The 25,776-nt window shown below is 44.2% G+C and overlaps 1 protein-coding gene across 2 annotated transcripts in view; it reads left to right on the top strand.

Annotated features, from left to right (window-relative positions):
* ZDHHC2 (zinc finger DHHC-type palmitoyltransferase 2) overlaps positions 1-25,258 on the top strand; it is a 151,768-nt gene extending 126,510 nt beyond the window's left edge. Inside the window, exons 12-14 of one of the 2 annotated variants that reach the window (XR_004540655.1) lie at positions 10,581-10,647; positions 24,051-24,089; positions 24,286-25,258. Coding sequence is in view for 1 of the 2 variants with exons in the window: in XM_033957926.1 (XP_033813817.1) it covers positions 10,581-10,621 (41 nt within the window). In the remaining variant the exon portion in view is untranslated. The remainder of the gene's footprint in view (positions 1-10,580; positions 10,648-24,050; positions 24,090-24,285) is intronic. The other variant, XM_033957926.1, reaches the window with a different exon arrangement.
* The last annotated feature ends 518 nt before the right edge of the window (positions 25,259-25,776 follow it).

Below are 25,776 nucleotides of genomic sequence, written 5' to 3'. Positions count from 1 at the left end.
ATGACACGTGGAAAAAATTTGTCCCTGTCTCCGCCCTGTCCCCGCAAGCTCGTCCCAGTCACTGCCCCGTCCCCGCGAGCTCAGTCCCCGCCTCCATGAGCTTGGTCCCCATCACTGCCCCGTCCCCGCAAACTCAGTCCCCGTCACTGCCCCGTCCCTGCAAACCATCTGATCCCATCTACACAAGCCTCAAAAAGTTTTATACTGAACTTATTTTATTAAAGTATAAAAAGAAACAATATTCTGTACAATTATCATTTTATAAATCAAAATTCTGGCTGCTGAACTAGAGAAAGAGATGTCCAGCTGGCAAGGCTTTGTTTATAAATGTTTATCAACACAACTAATATACTACTTTATCCTAAAGCATAAAAAATAAATAGAAATTTTTTTCTATCTTTGTCGTCTGGTTTCTGCTTTCCTCATCTTCTCTTCATTCAATTCCTTCCATCCATTGTCTGCCTTCTCTCTGCCTCTTCCATATGCTTTGTTATTGTGCCTCTCCCTTCCATCTCTTCCTCCCCATCCCTCCATTGGTCTAGCACCCATCTTCTTCCCTCCACTCCCCCATAGTCTGGCATCTCTCTTCCCCATTTCCCTTCAGCATCTTCTTCCCACTCTTCTCTTGCCTATTTACCTTCAGCGTCTTCATAAGAACATAAGAACATAAGCAATGCCTCTGCTGGGTCAGACCTGAGGTCCATCTTGCCCAGCAGTCCACTCACGCGGCGGCCCAACAGGTCCAGGACCTGAGCAGTAATCCTCTATTTATACCCTTCTATTCCCTTTTCCAGCAGAAAAATGTCCAATCCTCTCTTAAATCCCAGTACTGTATTCTGCCCTATAACATCCTCTGGAAGCGCATTCCAAGTGTCCACCACACGTTGGGTAAAGAAGAACTTCCTGGCATTTGTATTGAATCTGTCCCCTTTCAACTTTTCCGAATGGCCTCTTGTTCTTTTATTTTTTGAAAGTTTGAAGAATCTGTCCCTCTCTACTCTCTCTATGCCCCTCATGATCTTATAAGTCTCTATCATATCCCCTCTAAGTCTCCTCTTCTCCAGGGAAAAGAGACCCAGTTTCTCCAATCTCTCAGCGTATGAAAGGTTTTCCATCCCTTTTATCAGACGTGTCGCTTTTCTCTGAACTCTCTCGAGTAACGCCATATCCTTCTTAAGGTATGGCGACCAAAACTGGACACAGTATTCCAGGTGTGGGCACACCATCGCCCGATACAGCGGCAGGATAACTTCTTTCGTCCTGGCTGTAATACCCTTCTTGATTATACCTAGCATTCTATTCGCTCTCTTAGCGGCCGCTGCGCACTGTGCAGTCGGCTTCATTGACCTGTCCACCATTATCCCCAAGTCCCTCTCTTGGGTACTCTCATTCAATGACATCCCTCCCATCGTATAGTTGTACCTCGGGTTTCTGCTTCCCACATGCAATACTTTACATTTCTTAACGTTGAACTTCATTTGCCATTTTGTCGCCCATTCTCCTAGTTTGTTCAAGTCCCTTTGCAATTCCTCACAGTCCTCTTTAGTCCGAGCTTCCCTAAATAGTTTGGTGTCATCTGCAAATTTTATTATCTCACACTTCGTCCCTGTTTCTAGATCATTTATGAATATATTAAATAACAGCGGCCCGAGCACCGAGCCCTGCGGAACACCACTCGTGACCCTCCTCCAGTCAGAGTAGTGTCCCTTCAACCCTACCCTTTGTTTCCTACCTGCCAACCAGTTTCTGATCCATCTATGTACGTCTCCGTCCACCCCATGGTTCTTCAGTTTCCGGAGTAATCGTTCATGGGGCACCTTGTCAAAGGCTTTTTGGAAATCAAGGTATATGATGTCTATGGGGTCACCTCTGTCCATCTGTTTATTAATTCCTTCGAAGAAGTGTAGTAAGTTGGTTAGGCACGATCTCCCCCTGCAGAAACCATGTTGGCTGGTTATAAGAAGTTTGTTTCTTTCCAAGTGATCATCGATGCTTTCTTTTATCAGTGCTTCCGCCATTTTTCCGGGAACGGAGGTCAGACTCACTGGTCTGTAGTTTCCCGGGTCACCTCTTGATCCCTTTTTAAAGATGGGCGTGATATTGGCCGTCTTCCAATCCTCCGGGATCACGCCTGTTTTCAGGGATAGATTGCATATTTGCTGCAGTAGTTCTGCTATCTCCTCCTTTAGTTCCTTCAGAACCCTTGGATGGATTCCGTCCGTACCTGGAGATTTGTCTATTTTTAGTTTATCTATCTGCCTGCGCACATCTTCAAGGCTCACTTCCATGAATGTTAATTTTTCTGCTTGATTTCCATTAAAGAATTGCTCAGGTTCCGGTATGTTGGTTGTGTCTTCGTTTGTAAATACAGACGAAAAGAACATGTTCAGTCTTTCCGCGACTTCTTTCTCCTCCTTCACTACTCCCTTCCTGACTCCATCATTCAGCGGTCCCACCTCCTCCCTAGCTGGCTGTTTCCCTTTAACATATCTGAAGAACGGTTTGAAATTACGAGTCTCCCTGGCTAACTTCTCTTCATACTCTCTTTTAGCTTTTCGAACCACACAGTGACATTCTTTTTGATACTTCCTGTGCTTATTACTTATCGCTTCCTTCACTATTTTAGTCATCCATATCGGGTCCTTTATTCGACTCTTTTTGCTCCCCTTTCTGAATCTGGGGATGTAAAGATTTTGCGCCTCGCTCACCATGTCCTTGAAAAAAGACCAGGCCTGTTCTACCATCCTCCATTTCTTGGAAGTGTTCCTAAGTTTATTCCTTACCATTTTCCTCATTGCTTCATAGTTTCCTTTTCTGAAGTTGAAAGTTGTCGCCATGGTTCTCTTTCCTTTTGGTATTCCTGCTTCAACCTTGAACTTGATCATGTTATGGTCACTGTTTCCCAATGGTCCCACTACTTCCACTTCCTTTGCTGGTCCCATTAACCCATTTAGGATTAGATCCAAAGTGGCATTTCCTCTCGTCGGTTCTCTAACAAGCTGCTCCATGAAGCAATCTTGTGTAGCCTCCAGGAATTCTGTTTCCCTAGCGCATTTTGAGTTTCCAAGACTCCAGTCTATCCCGGGGTAGTTGAAATCTCCCATAATAACTGTGCAACCGTTTTTGCATTCTTGTTTCATCTTGGCTTCCATTTCCTTATCGATATCTCCGGTTTGCCCGGGTGGGCGATAGTATAGGCCTATTTTTATTTCATGTCCCTTTCTTCCTGGTATTTTAACCCATAGCGATTCCAGCTTGTTGGTCGTCTCCGCTGTGTCTATTCTTGTCGATTGTATGGTTTCTTTTATGTATAGGGCTATTCCACCTCCTTTCTGTCCTGACCTGTCCTGGCGATAGAGCTTAAATACCGGCAGTGCTGTATCCCATTTGCTTTCCTCATTCCACCATGTTTCAGAGATTCCAATGATGTCTAAGTCTTCTGCATTGGCCACGGCTTCTAATTCCCCCATTTTGTTTCCTAGGCTCCTTGCATTAGTATATATGCAGTTTAGATCCTGGCATTTAAGTGTCTTCATTTCCTTTCCCTGTGTTTCGGTCTTTAGTGTCTTCTCTTTTGGTACACTCCTTCTAACCACTTCTTCTGGGTTAGTCGACTCCTGTAATTTGTCCTTTGTTTCTTCCGAGCCTTGCATTCCCTTAGTATCATCACGTGATACCTTCTTCCGAATCATCGACGCTAGGTCGACTGTCGGCTTTCCCCTTCCTCTTAGTTTAAAGCCTGTTCTATTCCTCTCTTGACGTTGTTTGATAGAAGTCTTGTTCCCGCTGTGCTCAGGTGCAGTCCATCTCTCCTGTAGAGCTTGCTCTTGTCCCAGAACGTTGTCCAGTTCCTCATGAAGTGGAATCCTTCTTCCTCACACCATTTCCTCATCCACGCATTTATTGATTGTAGTTCCTCCTGCCTTTTCACATCTGCCCTCGGTACCGGTAGGATCTCTGAGAACGCTATCTTCTGGGTCCTCATCTTCAGCTTCATTCCCAGGATCTTGAACTGTTCTATCAGCGTGCTCCTTCTGTAGTCTCCCCTGCTGACATCATTCGTCCCGATGTGGATCATCACTGCGGTCTCTTCCGTCTCCGCTCCTTCCAGGATCTTCCCAATTTTGTCCACGATGTCCTTGGTTCTTGCTCCTGGGAGGCAGGTCACCAGTCGATCCTCTCTCCCTCCTGCTATGTGGCTGTCCACATGCCTTAGGATCGAATCTCCCACTAGGATTGCTGACTTTCCCTTCTTCAATTTTCGCTTCTGTCTCAGGTCAATGTCCCCGGTGTGCTTTGCTCTTTCTTCTTCTGGGCATCGATTAGCCAATTTCTCTCCCTCTTGTGGTGTTCCTCTGTGAGTGTCTTCTTTGGGGTCATCTGCTTCTTGTTCAGCCCACTCTCTCTTGCCTATTTCCCTTCAGTGTCTTCTCCCCACTCTCTCTTGCCCATTTCCCTTCAGCGTCTTCTCCCTACTCTCTCGTCCCCATTTCCCTTCAGTGTCGTCTCCCCACTCTCAGCTTCTGTTCCTCTCATCCTCCCTTCTCTCCACTTCCCTTCAGCATGCCCGGTCCAGCAGCCTCCCTCCCTCCCGATCACCCTGAATCTTAACAACATCCATTAAAATAAAAGCATCTTGGGTGTGATCCCAGATGTCGTTAGTACCTGAAATGCTCTGAAAGCTCTTTCCCATAGATAGGGTGTACAGCTCACTGCTGAACACTCCCTCCCTTCCTCTCACCTTACCGCGGCGACCCTCCGGCTCTTCCTCATCTCCCAGCTGCCCGGCCCCCATCAAGTCACGTGCGGCTGCAGAGACCGCTTCCCTGACAAAACCGGAAACAGGAAGTTGCGTCAGAGGAGAAGTTTCAGCAGCCACACATGACCAGACAAAAGCTGGCTCGGGCAGCTGGGAGACAGGAAAAAAAACAGAAAATTGCCACAGCAAGGTGAGGGGAAGGAAGGGAGGGAGGAAGTAAGGGACATGCTCGATCGGTGACCGTGCAAGTTCCCTCCCATAACTGCAGAGACAAGGCCATTCACCGCTCCATGGGGCAGTGAATGGCCTTGTCCCCATACCTGCGGCGATGATGACTTTTTCTCACACCATGTCAATCTCTAGTTAGAAGTCTAAAAAATGACTTTTTAAAACCTATTTTTATAATGACAATATAAGCACCCAGAACCAGCCCCACTAGTGAGCAAATCTTAACACACATTTAGACCTATTCTTGTTCCTCCCAAGCTATGCCTACAAACAGGAAATGATATCAGAGGGAGGGATGAGGCCGACGCAAGAAGTGGGTAGCACTGCCAGTGAAGATTTGAAGAGGTACTTGGGGGGGTATTTAAGATACCTCTCCCATCGCCAGGGGGAGGATGAGGATGGCACCCAAGGTGCCCAACCCCCCCTTATTACACCACTGCCTGCAGGAATATGTATACATTGCAAACATAAAATTCACAATTGTACATACAATATGGAGGGCAATTTTGAAAGCAGTATCAATGAGTATAAACCACTGGAGTTGTAGAGTAGCCTAATGGTTAGAGTAGCAGGCTGAAAACTAGGGAAAACAGGGTTCAAATCCTTCTTTCATATCTCATCATTCTCCATTGTCTCAGATGCAATTTGGATTATAAACTCCTTTCAGCAAGGACATGACTTGGGTGCCTTAATTGTAACATGCCCTGAGTTTAGATTTGGAAAAGGCAAGTAATTAAATCTAAATTTCAAATTCTAAATTAGCTGTCTGCAAATTGTCCAGCCTCATTGTGATTAAAAAGAGGTGTGTTTAGACTGAGAGAGAAAAATTGAGTATGTTTATTACAAACTACATACATGCTTTTATAGCAAAACTTTTCTCACCTAAAAAAACAGGTGCTTCTGATTTTATGTACTTTTTCAGTACTGGCAGTTTTCAAAGCAAAAGTCCTTACATAGTTCCCTTCAAAAATAATAAATAGAAAAAGACAAAACAAAGAAAAGATATATTTTTTATTGAACTAATTTAGGGCCCCTTTACAAAACCGCAGAAATGAATGGGCTTTGGTGCATTTGCTGCAGGGAAATCGCTACTGTGGCTTTGTAAAAGGGGCCCTTAATGCATTTTTATTAGCTTTCAAAAGCAATACCTTCTTTATCCCAGGACAAGCAGGTAGCATATTCTCACATATGGGTGACGTCCCCAACGGAGCCCCCGGTACGAACCACTTTAAAAGCCACTTTAAGATCTTAGAAAGTTTGTGATAGCCCGAACCGTGCATGCACGAGTGCCTTCACGCCCGACATAGGGCGCGCGGTCCCTCATGTTGTCTAGTCTGCAGAGCTAGTAAGACGCGCTTCAGCTTCTGTTGAAATAATTTTTTCTTCGCTTGCCTTCCCGCTCTCATGGTTTGTGATTTTTTTTTGTCATAATTTGTTTTAGTTGTTCTCTCTATTGTCCTTTGATACTCAGTTTTTGGAGATCTATATGGGGCATATTACTCTAATTTTGGAGACTGTGGTTCCGCTGACATATGAAGCAGTATTATGTGGGACGCTGTTATCTCCTACATCTCCAGTAGACAGGTATAAAAACAGATTATTGGGTATAATGACTGGGGTAGCCATCCAAATAAATGATTATGAAAAATTGGAAGAATTATGACTGCTTAAATTTCACTTTTTGGTGGAATTCGATATGCTTATGTTATCGTTACGAGAAAATGATGTCTGAACAAAGAGGTAATATTAAGCGGTTTAATCTGACGTGGGGTCCATTGACCAATTTTATTGATTTTAATTGAATGATTTTTCCCTTTACTTTTGATTATACTTTTTACACCCAGGGAAGGAGGGTGGATGGGAGGGAGAAGAATAATGTATAGGGACTGGTTTATTTATGAGCTGTTAGTACTATTGTATGGGTATCTTGAATATATTGAAATCAGGGGGGAGGAGGGTGAAAATTATTCTTATGTATTTCACTGATGGATATAAGTGCTGTTTTTTCAGGCAACTTGTTATGCAATTTTTGTATGCACTGTTTTTAGAATGAAAATGAATAAAGATATATTAAAAAAAAATTAACAGAAACAGTCTGTGTTCTTTTATTTTTTCCATTACGGACTCTGGTCCTCTTGGGCCTTATGGACTCTTTTCGCCATAGAGTTCGATTTGTCAGCGGCTGTATTCCTGTGCATGTCCCGCCCATCAACGGGTTTCAAAAAGTGCCCTCATTATGCTCGGGCCATATCGTTAACCGACCCTCACCGTTGGTGCTTGCAGTGTCTGAGACCGGAGCACCATGCCGACTCTTGCTCCCGTCGTTTGTCCCTTTAGAAGCGCACCCTCAAAAACTGTTCAGTGCCGCAATGGACACGGAGTCCAGTTCATCTCCGACACATAGAAACATAGAAAGATGACGGCAGAAAAGGGCTACAGCCCACCAAGTCTGCCCACTCTACTGTCCCACCCCATTAAGTCAGAGTGCTGCTCGACCCACGTAGAGATCCCACGTGGATGTCCCATTTATTCTTAAAGTCGAGCACGCTAGTGGCCTCGATCACCTGCACCGGTAGTTTGTTCCAGTGATCCACCACCCTTTCTGTAAAGAAATACTTCCTGGTGTCACCACTAAATCTCCCTCCTCTGAGTTTGAGCGCGTGCCCCCTTGTGACTGAAGGTCCCTTAGGAAAGAATATGTCGTTTTCCACCTCGACACGACCTGTGACGTACTTAAATGTCTCAATCATGTCACCCCTCTCCCTGCGCTCCTCTAGAGAGTAGAGCCGCAATTTGCCCAGTCTTTCCTCGTATGAGAGACCCTTTAGTCCGGAGACCATCCTAGTGGCCATTCGCTGGACTGACTCAGCTCGAAGTACATCTTTACGGTAATGTGGCCTCCAGAATTGCACACAGTACTCCAGATGAGGTCTCACCATGGCTCTGTACAGTGGCATTATGACTTCAGGTTTACGGCTGCCGAAGCTTCTATTGATACATCCCATCATTCCCCTTGCCTTGGATGAGGCCTTCTCTACTTGTTTGGCAGCCTTCATGTCTGCACTGATGATTACTTCCAAGTCCCGTTCTTCTGAGGTCGTAGCTAGTGTTTCTCCATTCAAGGTGTATGTTCTGCATGGATTTCTGCTGCCGAGATACATCACCTTACACTTCTTTGCGTTGAAGCCCAGCTGCCATGTTGAGGACCAGTTTTCCAACTTGATCAGATCCTGCGCCATACCATCCGTGAGATCGCTTTCACCTACTATATTACACAGTTTGGCGTCGTCGGCAAACAGTGCTACTTTTCCCTGAAGCCCTCGGGTCAAGTCCCTTATGAATATGTTAAAAAGGGATGGTCCCAGGACTGAGCCCTGCGGTACTCTGCTAGTCACCTCCGATGTCTTAGAGAGGGTGCCATTGACCACCACCCTCTGAAGTCTTCCACTCAGCCAGTCATTGACCCATGCCGTTAGTTTCTCACCTAACCCCATCGATTTCATCTTGTCTACGGTGTGGGACACTGTCAAACGCTTTACTGAAATCCAAGTACACTATGTCCAGAGACTTTCCCGAATCTAGCTTTCCTGTCACCCAGTCAAAGAAGCTGATAAGATTGGATTGGCATGACCTGCCCCTAGTGAATCCATGTTGACAGGGATCCCTCAAATTCCCCTCATCCAATATCGTGTCTAATTTCCCTTTAAGTAGAGTTTCCATGAGTTTACACACTATTGATGTGAGACTTACTGGTCTGTAATTTGCAGCCTCCGCTCTGCAACCCTTTTTGTGCAGAGGAACAACATTGGCAGTTTTCCAGTCCAAGGGGACTCTCCCCGTACTTAGGGAGAGATTGAAGAGCATGGCTAACGGTTCCGCCAAAACATTGCATAGCTCTCTGAGCACTCTTGGGTGCAGATTGTCCGGTCCCATGGCTTTGTTCACCTTGAGTCTTGACAGTTCTCTGTAAACATCAGCTGGTGTGAACTCAAACTTCTGAAATGGGTCATCCAGGCTTTGCTTTGTATCCAGCCGAGGCCCGTGCCCTGGTGCCTCGCAGGTAAAGACTGAACAGAAGTAATCATTCAGTGGTTTGGCTTTATCGGAGTCAGTTTCCACATAATTCTCGTCTGGCGTTCTAAGGCGTTTGTGTTCTTTTTCCTGTCGCTAATGTATCTGAAGAAGGATTTGTCCCCTTTCTTGATGTTGTTCACTAGTTTCTTCCATACGAAGTTTGGCCTCCCTGACTGCTGTTTTGACCGCTGCAGACTTTGTCCTGTATTCAATGTTTGCTTCTTTTTCCCCCATGCGTTTGTATGATAGAAATGCTCTTTTCTTCTCTTTGACGAGGTGTGATACCTCATCTGTGAACCATTGGGGTTTCCTTTTTCTTTGTTGTTTGGTTACCGATTTTATGTAGCGGATAGTTGCCTCATGAAGGATCGATTTCAAGGTTGTCCATATAGCTTCCACATTATCAGTTACTTCTTGAACCTGCAGCGTCTGGTAGACGAAATCTCCCATGCATGTGAAGTCAGTGCCCCTGAAATTGAGTACCCTTGTTTTTGTTTGTGATCTAGGGAAGCCTTTCTTAAGGTTAAACCATACCATGTTATGGTCACTGGTGGCTAGCGTCTCTCCCACCGAGACGTCCGAGATGCTTTCCCCATTCATAAGTATGCATAGATACTGAGGGATCGCTTGCCCTAAGTCGGGCGAGAAGGCACTCGCATAAGCGCGGTTCAGGCTATCACAAACTTTCTAAGATCTTAAAGCAGCGATGCACTTTTAAAGTGGTCCGTACTGGGATTCCGTCAGGGAAGGCACTCATAAGTGAGAATATCTGCCTGCTGTCCCTGGATAACACCTGTTACGGTAAGTAACTGTGCTTTTTCAGATTAGAAATAAACAAATATTGACAAATATCAGAATATATGTAGTTTCTTTTTTAAACATCTACCCTGCCTACAACTAAGTGGCTTACAAAATCAGAAAACGTTTACAATAAAAAAATAACACAAAAACAACTATAAAACTGATGCCAATTATATCTACCCTTTCCCAATCACATGCTGTAAATATCACCTGTCTCTCTTCAAACAAAATCATTTACATGAAGGGGAAAGCCTACAAAAACAAATGGGTCTTTAAATATATCTTAAACTGATGAAATTTTGGACAAAATCTGAGGTGCCCTGGAAGCTTATTCCTTAGTATTGGCCCTGTCCAGCTGCCATATGCATAATGAATAGTATTAAGAGCCAGAACTACAAGACATTTCTCAGTATCAGAGCGCAAACTTCATGACAGAACATATAACTGTATGATTTGAACAAAATACCAAGGAGCTCCCACAGCTAGTACTTGATAAAACAAAGTCAGTACTTTATACTGAATACAATATTGCACTAGCAACCAGTGAATATCAATGAAGGTTCCCTGTTCAGGAACAAGAATGCATACAGGTGTATACATAATTTGTAGACATTCATTAATAACTTTGTCACTGAAAATCAATAATTTAGAGACTTTGAAATGTATAACTTGAGAAGCACTTTACCTTAAATAGCACAATTTATCTTCTTTTCTAAAGGTATGAGCAATCCTGCTTTAACTATGGAAAATGAAACATAGCCTCTTCAAATGCTGATGAAAAGCAGGTTAGTACTTGTTATATGATTTATTTCAGCATAAGTATTTGGCAGACTTTGTATTGCTACTTTTGCCTAGATAGATACCTGTGCTAAGTAATAATTATAATAAGAACAGTAGTTAATTACAATAAAAAAAAGTACAGCTTCATTCAACATGGGAGTCACTAACTTGTGATGCTACATGTCCTTGTCTGGAAGTTTGACAACTATTGGTAGTACCATGAGATTACCACTAGAGGTCAGAGGCACCATTTTGATTCTGGAAGCCTTTGGGAAAGGAGCAACAAGAACTTGCTAGTCCTCCAACAGTGCTAGACACCAGGGATAACCTCAGTAGGTCCTGGGTGAAGGGGAGTTGAGGGAAGAAAGGGATTGGGACTTGTATACCTCATTTTTGTAGTTACACAACCACACTCAAAGCGGTTTACAACTTCAAGTATTTTACCTATCTGTCCCTATCTAATGTACCTGGGGCAGTGGAGGATTAAGTGACTTATCCAGGGTCACAGGGAGCAGCGTGAGGTTTGAACCCACAATCTCAGGTTGCTGAGGCTGTGGCTCTAACCACTGCGCTGCACTCTCCTCCAAAAGATGGCTGAAGGTTGTTTGGGAGATGGTCTAGGAGTATCTTTGAGAGTGATGGAGGCCTCTTACAAGGGAAGAGAAGTCCAGGGGTCTATTGTAGAGACAGTGGGTTATCTTGGGGGGGGGGGGGGGCTTTGAACAGGGGGATCTTTGTGAGGGCATTGGGAGGTAGGAACAGTCCTCTTTAAGATAGGTCCTGGAAGCATAGAATTACTGTATTTTTCGCTCCATAAGACACACTTTTTCCCCAAAAAAAGTGGGTGGAAATAAGGGTGCATCATATGGAGCAAATATAACCAAACCTCTTCCCCACCCCACCCCGTTGGTACCTTTAAATCAGACATGTCAGGCCCACGGGCCCGCTGTTCCTTTCCTCCCTCCATCAGGTGCAGCACAGCTCCGCCAATGTTAAAAGGAGCCGCATCAAAATCGTAGCCCTGCCGCTGCCACAGCATGTTCCCTCTGCTGCGGTCCCGTACATCAGAGGAGGAACGGGACTGCGGCAGAAGGAAGATGCTATGGTGGTGGCAAGGCTGTTTAAAGGCAACAGAGAAGGCTGTTTAGGTGGACATAAGTCCTCTGAGAGTCTGAAGATTTTCATTTAGACTTTTGCTATGAGTGAGTAGAAGAAGGTCTCGGCTTAGAAGCCATGAAATTGGTACATGATTCCTTGTGGTACAGGGCAGAGGTGGGGGAGGATCGCAAAGCTGAAGCTTGGTCCATGACAGCCTTCCCTGACTCTTGAGACTGTTTCTTTCCTTGAACGAACCTCGAGTCAGATGCGTTCTGCGGCATAGTTAAGACAGAAGGATAAGATGTAGCAATCTCCACCGACTTCTTTTGATCTGTGAACGGCAGGGAACATCTGTGCACATTCCCTGAAGGTGCTGAAACATGGCCCTGAGGGGAGGGAATGTGAATGAACATTGGTGTTTGTGACACAGCCATATGGGACTCCGATTTTGGTGGAGCTGCGCTGCGCCTAGAGATGATTGTGCGATTGATTGGTGCCAGCAGGGCCTGCCTGAGTGTCATGATTGGATTGATGCTGACATCAAGGCCTGCCTTCTTCGTGGACTGTCTTCTTCCTGGATGGTTGTTTTTGGCTGTTGGGCCCTCTGTAGCCTCTGGCCCTCTCCTGCCTCCTGTCTCAGACCGCTAGGGAAGGTGCCTATCTTCAGCTGCCGGGATGGAGTGAGGGAAGGGAAGAAGAAAGAAGGAGACCCTGGCAAGCGAGTTATCAGAAGATAATCAGAGCCTGGGACCACAACATGATTTGAATAATGACCAGACAACAAATGGTAGAAAAAAATGATTTTATTTTCTGTTTTTTGATTACAATATGTCAGATTTGAAATGTGTATCCTGCCAGAGCTGGTGTTAGACAGGGAAGGGGGACAGGGTACAGAGCCTGGCAGGGAGGGGGGGACAGGGTGCAGAGCCTGGCAGGGAGTGAGGGGGGCTAGGCGCAGAGCCTGGTATACTGTATATTAGTACGCAATTTGGTTCAGAATGATTTTTTTTCTTGTTTACCTCCTCTAAATCTAGGGTGTTTCTTATGGTCAGGTGCACTATATGGAGCAAAATATACAGTACATGTAAGCAGCCTGTTGCTCCTGGGAGGAAAAATATTTTGAGCTCAAAGCTGCTATTATATTCCATGAGTAATGTAGCTTGTAAAGTGAAAAGCAAGTAGGATTATTCGATCTGCATAATATTGAGGTGTTTTGCATGCATTATTTAGTTTATTTTATGGTAAAATAAGGTGTGTTAAAGCAAAATAATTGTCATTTAAAGGGCAATTCTATAACTTAGGTGCCCATATTCATGCACATTGGAGTAAATTTTATATAGGTCACTAAAAGTTAGGTGCCAAAAAACTGAGCATTAACCTAAGTGTTCTCTAATGGCAGAGTTGCATAGCAAATCTGTTATAAAATACTCGTGCCAAACTTTAGATACAACCACTTTGCTGTGTCTAAGGCTTGCATAAATGGTAGCATCTAAATGCAGCAGTTGGGCATGTAAATTCAACTGTTCTATAAAGGGCACACAAGAATTATTGGATCACCCCTGACATACCCTTACCTCTTCCATATTAATGCTCCCTTTGCATTTGCAAGAGAGAGAAATTTGGGGAGCTTTTTATAGAATGGAGCGCAAGTTTTTTATGTGTGCAACTGCAAGTTAGCGCCAATTAGCACTTATACCAATTATGCTATGTGTGTAACTGACCCTATTCTATAACTGCATGCCCAATTACACACCTAAATTTTGGCACCGTTTATAGAATTTGAAGGATTATTGGGTAAATTCTATATATAGCGTTGAAAAAATCAGCACAAAAAAAATCATACTTGGCTTTATTCTATAAACTTCACCTATAGTTAGGTGCGCTTTATAGAATATGCGAAGTACCTGGCCCTGTAACTAAAATTTAGACACAACCATTCATGCCAACTAAAACCTGGTATAAATGCCCACACCTAAATTCTACACAGATCGAGCATATTCTGTAACAGTGCATGTAATTTTTAGGATCACCCATGATGAGTTACTATACTATGCCAGAAGCAAATAAAACAAAACTGCAGACTGTGTACAAGATGCAGGCAAATTTAATATGACAAGAACACTATATATAAAACTCTTTTACCAATAAAGGGACCCGACACGGTCCGTGTTTCGGACAAATCTTCGTCAGGGGTCCATGGTAAAATAGGGGGGCTAATAAAGCCACAAAAAATGAAGAATATCGACGGGATGCCTGTGTGTGTCAAGTTCGCCAAAAAAGCCAACAGCCTATCACTAGACCACCAGAAAGGGGACAGGGTACAGGGCAAGGCGGTGGAACAGGGTGCAGAGCCTAGCAGGGAGGGGGCAGGTTGCAGAGCCTGGTAGGGAGAGGGGCAGGTTGCAGAGCCTGGTAGGGAGAGGGGCTGGCTGCATAGCCTGATAGGGCAAGGAAGGAAGGGGGCTGGGTGCAGAGCTTGGCAGAGAAGGGGGCTTGGTTCAGAGTCTGATACGGAAGGGAGACAGGGTGCAGAGCCTAGAAGGGAGGGAGGACACGGTGCAGAGCCTGGCAAGGAGTGTGGGGATGGATGCAGAGCCTAGTATATTTTATTAAATATATTAGTACACAGTTTGTTTCAGAATGTTTTTTTCTTGGTTTTCCTCCTCTAAACCTAGGTGCATCTTATAGTGCAAAAAATACAGTAAATTTCCAGATGACACTAAACTGTTCAAAATTGTTAAAATGTAAGCAGATTGTGAAAAATTATCTTAGGAAATTGGAAGTCTGGGCATCCAAGTGGCCAATGAAATTTAATGTGGACAAATGCAAAGTGATATACACTTCTCCCTCGTCATTCGCGGGGGATACGGGCAGATTCGGACCACGAATGCTGAAAAACCGCAATTATCCGGCTCTGACCCACCTCCACCTCCCTGCCGCCTTCCTGGCCTTACCTGGTGGTCTAGAGGGCTTTAGGGGCAGGAGTGATCTTCCTAGCTCCTGCCCCGTGCAGATCACCATCAGGAAATAGCTGTAGGGAGTTTCCGACGTAGTCTCGAGAGACTACGTGAACTCCCAGCAGCCATTTCCTCATGGCGATCTGCACGGGGCAGGAGCGTAGGAAGATCGCTCCTGCCCCGAAAGCCCTCTAGACCACCAGGTATGGCCGGGAAGGCGGCAGGGAGGAAAAAAAGATGGATTTTTTTTACATTAAGACTGTTTTTTTTATTTTCCCCTCCCCAGAAAAAATCTCGATTATATGAAACCGCGAGTGCAGGAACCACGAATGGGGAGGAGGAAGTGTACATTGGGAAGAATAACCCAAATCACAGTTACCAGATGCTAGGATCCACCTTGGGAGTTAGCACCCAAGAAAAAGATCTGGTTGTCATTGTAGACAATACAATGAAACCTTCCTCCCAATGTGTGGCAGCGGCCAAAAAAAGCAAACAAGATGCTAGGAATTATTTTAAAAGGGATGGTTAACAAAACTAAGAATGTTATGTCTCTGAATTGCTCCATGATGCAATTTCAACTGGAGTATTGTATTCAATTCTGGTCTCTTTATCTCAAGAAAGATATAAATGCACTAGAAAAGGGTCAAAGAGTGACCAAAATGATAAAGGGGATGGAACTCCTCTCATATGAGGAAAGACTAAAAAGGTTGAAAAAAAGACGGCTCAGGTGAGATCTGATTGAAGTCTACAAAATCCTGAGTGGAGTAGAACAGTTACAAGTAGTTCAATTTTTCACTCTGTCAAAAATTACAAAGCCTAAGGGACACTCAATGAACTACAGGGAAATACTTTTAAAACCAATAGGAGGAAATATTTTTTCACTTAGAGAATAGTTAAGCTCTGGAACGCATTGAGTAAGAGTGGATAGCGTAGGTAGTTTTAAGGAAGGTTTGGAAAATTTCCTGGAGGAAAAGTCCATAGTCTGTTATTGAGGAAGACGTGGGATAATCCACTGCTTGCCCTGGATCGGTAGCATGGAACATTGCTACTCTTTGGGTTTTGGCTAGGTACTAGTGACCTGGATTAGCCACCATAAGGATGGGTTACGGGGTTAGATGGACCATTGGTCTGACCCAGTAAAGCTATTCTTAATACATCTAGCCCCCCATCTATTAGGCAATAAATTAGTTCTAACTTACAATAAATCCATAACTACCAAAGATTATGATTTAGATAAACCAGAATAATAAATATTCTCTAACAGAATAGCACTAATGTACCACTTTGCTAGATTCACACTTCACAAAGAAATGAAACACTTCCAATTACCCCAATACTAGAAGAATCTTAGAGCCATACTTGGTAGGTTCAAATGCAGAAATCTCTCTGATCTTCCAGCAGTGGCTAAACTTACTGAGGCAAGGTAAAACTGTAGCTAAACTCCTGCTCATCTTAGATGGAACAGTGGTCTAGATAAGGGGTAGACAATTCTGGTCCTCGAGAACCACAGGCAGTTCAGGTTTTCAGGATATCCACAATAAATTTTCACGAGATAGATTTACATCTCAAGAAGGCAGTGCATGCAAATCCATCTCATATATACAGTATACTAGCTGATGCCCCGGCGTTGCACGGGTATTTAATTATAGCAATAACACTGTAAATGGATTCAAATAAAGATACTTTATAGTGGTGAATGAAATTATTTGTTTACAGCTTTATAAAAAGTACAATATTCAAATTATAATGTGAAATATTTGACAAAATGAATACAATACAACTAACACAAAACTTGATTATAAACAACATTTTTAGTTTCACCTTCAGGAGCAAGAACATATAAATTCTTGGGTGAAGAGACCCCCAGAGCATATCACCCCAGGTAGTGAGGGATCTGCATACCAAGTTTCGTTCAAATCGGTCAAGCTGTTTTTGATTTACTGTGAGAATGGCAGCTGTTTACATTTTTTGAACATATCACCCCAGGTAGTGAGGGATCTGCATACCAAGTTTCGTTCAAATCGGTCAAGCCGTTTTTGATTTACTGTGAGAATGGCAGCTGTTTACATTTTTTCCATTGACATGAATGGGTGAAATCTAATTTTCTGTTTGTAGCTCCGCCCACGTGTGCAGGTGGGCCGCGAGACCCCCAGAACATATCACCCCAGGTAGTGAGGGATCTGCATACCAAGTTTCGTTCAAATCGGTCAAGCCGTTTTTGATTTACTGTGAGAATGGCAGCTGTTTACATTTTTTTGAACATATAAATTCTTGGGTGAAGAGACCCCCCAGAACATATCACCCCAGGTAGTGAGGGATCTGCATACCAAGTTTCGTTCAACTCGGTCAGGCCGTTTTTGAATTACTGTGAGAATGGCAGCTTTTTACTTTTTTTCCATTGACATGAATGGGTGAAATCTGATGTTCTGTTTGTAGCTCCGCCCACGTGTGCAGGTGGGCCGCTAGACCCCCAGAAAATATCACCCTAGGTAGTGAGGGATCTGCATACCAAGTTTCGTTCAAATCGGTCAAGCCGTTTTTGAATTACTGTGAGAATGGCAGCTTTTAACTTTTTTTCCATTGACATGAATGGGTGAAATCTGATGTTCTGTTTGTAGCTCCGCCCACGTGTGCAGGTGGGCTGCGAGACCCCCAGAACAAATCACCCCAGGTAGTGAGGGATCTGCATACCAAATTTCGTTCAAATCGGTCAAGCCGTTTTTGAATTACTGTGAGAATGGCAGCTTTTAACTTTTTTTCCATTGACATGAATGGGTGAAATCTGATGTTCTGTTTGTAGCTCCGCCCACGTGTGCAGGTGGGCTGCGAGACCCCCAGAACAAATCACCCCAGGTAGTGAGGGATCTGCATACCAAGTTTCGTTCAAATCGGTCAAGCCGTTTTTGAATTACTGTGAGAATGGCAGCTTTTAACTTTTTTTCCATTGACATGAATGGGTGAAATCTGATGTTCTGTTTGTAGCTCCGCCCACGTGTGCAGGTGGGCTGCGAGACCCCCAGAACAAATCACCCCAGGTAGTGAGGGATCTGCATACCAAGTTTCGTTCAAATCGGTCAAGCCGTTTTTGAATTACTGTGAGAATGGCAGCTTTTAACTTTTTTTCCATTGACATGAATGGGTGAAATCTGATGTTCTGTTTGTAGCTCCGCCCACGTGTGCAGGTGGGCTGCGAGACCCCCAGAACATATCACCCCAGGTAGTAGGAATTACTGTGAGAATGGCAGCCTTTTACATTTTTCCATTGACATGAATGGGTGAAATCTGATTTTCTGTTTGTAGCTCCGCCCACGTGTGCAGGTGGGCCGCGAGACCCCCAGAACAAATCACCCCAGGTAGTGAGGGATCTGCATACCAAATTTCGTTCAAATCGGTCAAGCCATTTTTGAATTACTGTGAGAATGGCAGCTTTTTACATTTTTTCCATTGACATGAATGGGTGAAATCTGATTTTCTGTTGCTCCGCCCACGTGTGCAGGTGGGCCGCGAGACCCCCAGAACATATCACCCCAGGTAGTGAGGGATCTGCATACCAAGTTTCGTTCAAATCGGTCAAGCCGTTTTTGAATTACTGTGAGAATGGCAGCTGTTTACATTTTTTCCATTGACATGAATGGGTGAAATCTGATTTTCTGTTTGTAGCTCCGCCCACGTGTGCAGGTGGGCCGCGAGACCCCCAGAACATATCACCCCAGGTAGTGAGGGATCTGCATACCAAGTTTAGTTCAAATCGGTCAAGTCGTTTTTGAATTACTGTGAGAATGGCAGCTTTTTACATTTTTTCCATTGACATGAATGGGTGAAATCTGATTTTATGTTTGTAGCTCCGCCCACGTGTGCAGGTGGGCCGCGAGACCCCCAGAACATATCATCCCAGGTAGTGAGGGATCTGCATACCAAGTTTCGTTCAAATCGGTCAAGCCGTTTTTGCGTGATCGCGGCACATACACACATACATACACACATACATACCTCCGATTTTATATATATATAGATTATTAATTAATTGTGGATATCTTGAAAACATGGCCTGTCTGTGGCTCTCGAGGACCGGAATTGCCTACCCCTTGTCTAGATTGCTATTTTAAGTGCATTACCTAACCAAACTGAACCATTCCAAGATGGATGTTGGTGTTTGCACCACCAGATCATAGACTGCATGTTTATTCCCTGATGCATTCTGAATCAGATTGGCCCAAACTGAGGCATAAAGCTAGTCATATCTGTGCAGAGCTACCAGTCAAGACAAAACATTGCATTCCAGGATGAACTCTGTCCTACCATGTCAGAGCTATGGTACCTCAGACACCCTTGTACAGAGTACCTGCTAGAGTGGTTCTGCCAGCATTTCCAGTTTCCACTGTAACCAATCACAAACACTGTTTACAAAGGTTGTGCAAACAGTATTGGTTACTAAAAATTATTAAACACTTTGTAGACCTTGCTCCTGCCAAAACTTTAGGTAGTTTGCTTTGATTGACATGCCATTTGTTTATTTCTACAGGCTTTGTCCAGGACAATAAAGAGTAATATTAACTTTGAGCTGCCATTTTTGAGCCACATCTGTATTCCACTGACTTTGTTAGACATTGTAATATCCTGATTATCCATCCTTTGTTTCTACTCACTTCCAGGAAAAGGCTTCAGCTGGAACATAAGAATAGCCTTACTGGGTCAGACCAGAGGTCCATCTAGCCCAGTAGCCTGTCTTCATGGTGGCCAATCCAGGTCACTAATACCTGGCAAAAACCCAAATAGTAGTAACATTCCATGCTACCGATCCCAGGGCAAGCATTGGCTTCTCCCCATGTCTGTCTCAATATCAGACTATGGACTTTTCCTCCAGAAACTTGGAAGTTGTTGTCTTTGATTTTTTTTTTTAATGAATTGAACTTAATGTGTGATGATTAGAATTGTATACCATGGCCCATTTATAAACACACAAACATTTTTCTGACTGAATCTTTTTGTATTTGGCTTTATTTGGCTATGCTTTAATCTGGCCCTGTGTAAAACAGTTCTCAGCTGCTTCAGTGCCTCAGCATAAGAGGAGAGCATTCTCCTTCATATTAAGATTTGTTTGAGTATTACAAAGTACTAGAAACAGTTGAAGCACAAAATCAGACAATTATCAAGCCTTGGGTGGTGACCAGTTCCCAGGATTTGGATGTGGTCAGAGTAATCCATGCTGTGACATATCCACAATTGAAAATTTGCCTGGCTTTCCTTATTGGATTTACCCAGTGGTGCCCTGAATGGTTTCAAAGAGGAAATAAGAATAACAAGTAAATCATCAGACACTTGCTGATTCTCCTAGCAGCATTAAAATAGCTGCTCTGATCACTAGTAATATTCATGCAGTACTACTCCCATCCATAGCATATAATAACACTAGAGATCAGAACCAGAGCAGAAGCTACACTAACCTAACAGGGATACCCCAGGTTAGTGCCAGGAAGGCTCTGGAAGGATGAAGATAGTTCATGATTGGGGGGGGGGGGAAGGGGTTAACGAGGGTTTGTGATGCTGCTCGGAGAGGTAAGTGCTGCTTTGGGTTGGGGAGACGCTGAGGATGCAGATCAGGGGTGCTTTTTTTTTTAAGCAACAAGCCATGGTAACTACCGTATTTTCACACAGATAACGCGCACCCGTGTAAAACGCGCACATGGGTATAGCGCGCAGAAACCACGATTTTATGTACAAAAACTTTTGTATACCGCGCTCACGGGTATACCGCGCATGCTGCCCGACTGTCCTTTCGCCCGCCCCAACTCTCCACTGGCCACCCCGACTCTCCTTTCGCCCTCCCCGACTCTCCGTGCGCTGTCCCGAGTGGAGTGGACTAGGGTAACTGGGGGGTGGAAATGGACCCGGAGTTTTCTCAGCAGAATTTCCCAGACCACCTCTTCCTCTCAACACATTGACACGCTAGTGGGTTTATTTTATAGCTTTTTCACTCCCTTCGGTCTGCCTGTCCCCCTTGAAGTCCTGTCCCCCCTTGAAGGTCTGTCCCCATCCTGAAAGCCTGATGCCCCCCCCCGACGTCCGATACATCCCCCCCCCGGCAGGACCACTCGCACCCCCACCCCGAAGGACCGCCGACTCCCCGACAATATCGGGCCAGAAGGGAGCCCAAACCCTCCTGGCCACGGCGACCCCCTACCCCCACCCCGCACTACATTACGGGCAGGAGGGATCCCAGGCCCTCCTGCCCTCGACGCAAACCCCCCTCCCTCCAACGACCGCCCCCCCCCAAGAACCTCCGACCGCCCCCCCAGCCGACCCGCGACCCCCCTGGCCAACCCCCACCCGCCTTCCCCGTACCTTTGTGTAGTTGGGACAGACGGGAGCCAAACCCGCCTGTCCAGCAGGCAGCCAACGACGGAATGAGGCCGGATTGGCCCATCCGTCCCAAAGCTCCGCCTACTGGTGGGGCCTAAGGCGCGTGGGCCAATCAGAATAGGCCCTGGAGCCTTAGGTCCCACCTGGGGGCGCGGCCTGAGGCACATGGTCGGGTTGGGCCCATGTGCCTCAGGCCGCGCCCCCAGGTGGGACCTAAGGCTCCAGGGCCTATTCTGATTGGCCCACGCGCCTTAGGCCCCACCAGTAGGCGGAGCTTTGGGACGGATGGGCCAATCCGGCCTCATTCCGTCGTTGGCTGCCTGCCGGACAGGCGGGTTTGGCTCCCGTCTGTCCGGCCAACTACCAAAGGTACGGGGAAGGGGGGTGGGGGTGTCGTGGGGGTCGGCCAGGGGGGTCGCGGGTCGGCTGGGGGGGCGGTCGGAGGTTCTTGGGGGGGGGGGGTCGTTGGAGGGAGGGGGGTTTGCGTCGAGGGCAGGAGGGCCTGGGATCCCTCCTGCCCGTAATGTAGTGCGGGGTGGGGGTAGGGGGTCGCCGTGGCCAGGAGGGTTTGGGCTCCCTCCTGGCCCGATATTGTCGGGGAGTTGGGGAGTTGGCCGGGCAAGAGGGCTTGGGCTCCCTCTTGCTCCGATCGTGGATGCGGGTGCGGGTGGGAGCGCGTGCGAGCGGTCGTTCGGGGTGGGGGTGCGAGCGGTCCTGCTGGGGGGGTTGAATTGGGCGTCGGGTGGGGTGGGAACTATGTAAAAAAAATTTTGTATACCACGCTCACGCGTATAACGCGCAAGGGGTATGCGCGGTAGGTAAAAACGCGTATAACGCGTGCGTTATATGCGTGAAAATATGGTACCTATTAATAGTGATGATGTGCTTAACACCTTCTCATGAGGAAGCAGTAAGTCACTCTTGCTATGGTAGCAGCACATGGTAGTAACCATGCACTAATTACAAGCACTGACTATACCATCCATTCTCAGCCTAGTTCTTGGTTCACACTTAGTTCCATCGGGTTTTCAGGATATCCACAATGAAAATGCATAAGATAGATTTGCATGCAAACCTAACTCATGAGCATTCATTGTATATATCCTGCAAATCTGATGGGACAACAGTAGGTTGTGAACTGGGTTGGGAATGCTGGACTAGAATCATAACCCACATAGGATTGGATTCTGTAAACAGCACCTATATCAGCAGCCGCCTAAAAAAAAACAGCACTGTTCACGTGTCAATCACGTTTAGGTGCCATTTAAAGAATTATGGCTAAGGACACCTAAGAAAAAAACTTAAACGTCTGCAAAGTAGGCCAGGATTTTACTGGCCTACTTTGCAGATATCTAAGTTCAGTTGTGAATCGTGCCTAAAGATGCCTAATTCTCGCTCCACCCATAAGTATGCTCACTTTGGCGTTAGGCGTCCTGCCTTAGACATCCACATTTTAGAGAATCATAAAGCTCATAATTGAATTTATTTGCCTAGTCAATTACTTTGGACAATTAAATCGGTGCCTAACAGCACCTGCTTTAGACATCCTTTATAGAATCTGGCTCTTATTCTCTACATCTTTTTCATCCCCTACCCTGACAAGCAGTTACCACATGAATTCGCATGTGATATAGTGGTCATGAGATAACTGTTGCCACATGTTAATTCATCTAGCTTAGGGACAGTTTTATAGAAAGGAACACCTATTTTTAGGTGCTTATTTGGAGACTATTCTAATAAAAGGACTCTAGGTGCCTACTTTCCTTTATAGAAACCAGCATAGCAGTGGAAATCTGCATGTTATAATTCAGGCATGACTACACGCTCTAAATGTTTGTAAGTACATAAATCAAAGTATTCTATAACTATGCACATAACCGTGCCCATGTGTTTTTCTACTTTCAAACCATGCACCATCATATTTAGGTGCAATCATATATAATAACGTATAGCCAGAATATTGTCATTTACACACAACCGTAATATATACCAGTAGTCTGGTCAGGTATGTCTGTGCTAAATGTTTATACTCTCTTTACAGAATTAGCTTCTAAATGCTTACTGCGCATTATCCCAGGACAAGCAGGCAGCATATTCTCTACATGTGGGTGACATCATCCATGGAGCCCTGTCGCGGACTTTTCAAGCAAACTTGTTTGAAGATCTTGAAGTTTACTAGTGCTGCACTGCGCATGCGTGTGCCTTCCCGCCCCACTAGAGGGCGTGTCTCCTCAACGTGGTCCTCAGTTCAGATAGCTAGCAAAGAAGCCAACCCGGGGAGGGGGGTGGGTTGCGAGAATATCTGCCTGCTGTCCCTGGATAACACCTGTTACGGTAAGTAACTGTGCTTTAATAAATAGGCCCTTAAGGACTCGGTTCTTTAAATGGTGCCCAAATTGAGCACTGATAAAATTTGTGCTCTGAGCTGTTCTATAAATGGCACTCAGAGTTGGGTGCTATTTATAGAATAGAATTTGGCGCAGGGTATAAATTTTTGTGCCTAAATTAGGCTTAGATCTCCCTTATTCTGTAACACTCTACTCAAATTCTGGGAACATCCCTGATCTACCTATGTCCCACCCATGGCCATGTCCCCTTTTCTGATCCATGCGTAAATTTTACTCATGGATCCCAGTGCCTGAAAATGTGCAAATAAATTTAAATTAATGCCCATAAGTACCATAATTGATTATGAGACACCCGTTTATTGATGCAAATTGGATTGTTTGTCAATTAAGTTGCATACACACAGGTCTCAGCTTTCACAAGGATTTTGATTTTTCCATTTACTTTTGATGGAGTAGATTAATAACATACAATAATCTGTTTTTGTGTTCATCTTGTTTCTTAATTAGAACATCAGTGACATATGAGTATTAGGAATTACAATAGCAATGTGTATATAAGCCCCTCGTTTGTTGCTTTTATAGCAAATTTTTATTGTCCAAATAAAGAAGATTATTTATATGTTTATTTCTGCTTTCTGGATTTAGCTACTTCTACATTCGGACACTGCATGATACATTCCTAAGGTAAATCTACTGTATATAGAATATAAAACTTCAAGGATATAATGAACTTTAACCACTTTCAGATGTTTTTAGTGCATTATTTGCAGAAATTGTCATTTTTAGGGACAATAATGTGGCTTAGTAAATTTATCTGAAATATAAAATCATTGTGAAAATAATTAGTATACTTGTATATGTTTTCTGCTTTCTCCTTTAGTTCAGTGTAAAAAGCTGTTGGTGGAAGGAAGAGTTATCCTCCCAGATATCAAGTCTCATCTGCCAGCTATCTGTTTATTCCTGTGTGGATGTGCTCAGAAGAAAATAGCACTGCAATACCTGATTGACATCCTCCATACCATTGCTTGAAATACAGAACAAACTTCTAGAATTTTTGTATAATGGGTGTTTCAGCTAAACAAAATCCTGTTAAAATAGGAAACTGGAATTCCGAGTATTGGTAGGTGAGAAGACAAAGCTCATAAATGTTTGGCAGGAGAGGATTTAATGCAGTTTTGCAGCAATTTGATATTCTGATAGCACAAGCATCAGCTTACTTATATATAACCAGTCCATACCTGTACTTCAGATTCTCAATCTTTTATACATCAACTTTGATCTCAAAGGATCAACTGAAATATATTGTGGGATTTATCCTTATGAAGTATTAGTGTTATCTTTGAACTGCTGCCGATTATAGATGACCAAAACATAGCTATCTATGACTTTACAGGCTGGTCACTAAATCATGCAAACTGTGATTTAAAATCAACTACCAGGTGTTGATAGTAACAAAATAAATTACAGCAGATAAAGAAGATCCAGTCTGCCCAGATGGCTAGTTGTACCTGCTGTTTTGTGCAGGATTCCCCCGCTCTTTTTATTTCATTTTTAAGGTTGTAACTGCTGCTTCATGCAGTTTACCATCCTCTCTATACCTTTATTTTAAAGTATGAAAATCATTTAAGTTGTTCTTTGAGTGGAAATGCTCTATGCTTTTATTCCATCCTCTTACTATATAGGGATCCTCTGTGCTTTTGAATTCTAACACTGTTTTTGTCTCTATTATCTCCTATATAAGAGCATTTCAGACATCTGTCACCATTTCCATGAAAAAGTATTTCCCGATACTGCTTTTCATTTTCTCTCTTGGCTTCTCATTTCCTACCCTCAATGTGAGAAAAAAAAACCCTATCTGTTGCCTACAAGATGCTTTTTTTTTTTTTTTGCATTTCCTGAAATGGAGAATCTTATTGTTTAGATTGACACATTAAAAGATTACCCACAGGGAGAGCAAATACAAATGTCTGAAAGCAGTTTTTGAGGGGATAATAATCAAAGCAAAGCTAGCCATTCCAATTATCTTGATTATTTTTACCCTCTAAAAATTGGATTTGAATGAACCTGGGGGCTTTGGATTTTGTCCATTTAGCAATTCAGTAGCATTTATGCCCATGAAGTATTTCCTTTAAAATATAGAAAAAGCAGCTGGGCCAGGCACCAGTTACCATAGATAAGTGATATGAGGTCTGTGGCTAAATTGGGGGCATGGGAGTTTTGTATGTGATGCCAACAGTCCATACAGAGCCACACCAAGCAGTCGGGAAAACTCTGGAATTGATTAGATGGTTTGCTTTGCAGGAGATGGGTGCTTAAATGCTTTTATCATATCTCCCTTGTCCCACCTCTCCTCTAGGGTATACATATTCAA

Source organism: Geotrypetes seraphini, chromosome 1, assembly GCF_902459505.1.
Source record: "Geotrypetes seraphini chromosome 1, aGeoSer1.1, whole genome shotgun sequence".
Lineage (NCBI taxonomy): Eukaryota > Metazoa > Chordata > Amphibia > Gymnophiona > Dermophiidae > Geotrypetes > Geotrypetes seraphini.
Note: the sequence above shows the minus strand (reverse complement) of the source record. Positions and strands in the feature narration are given on the sequence as shown.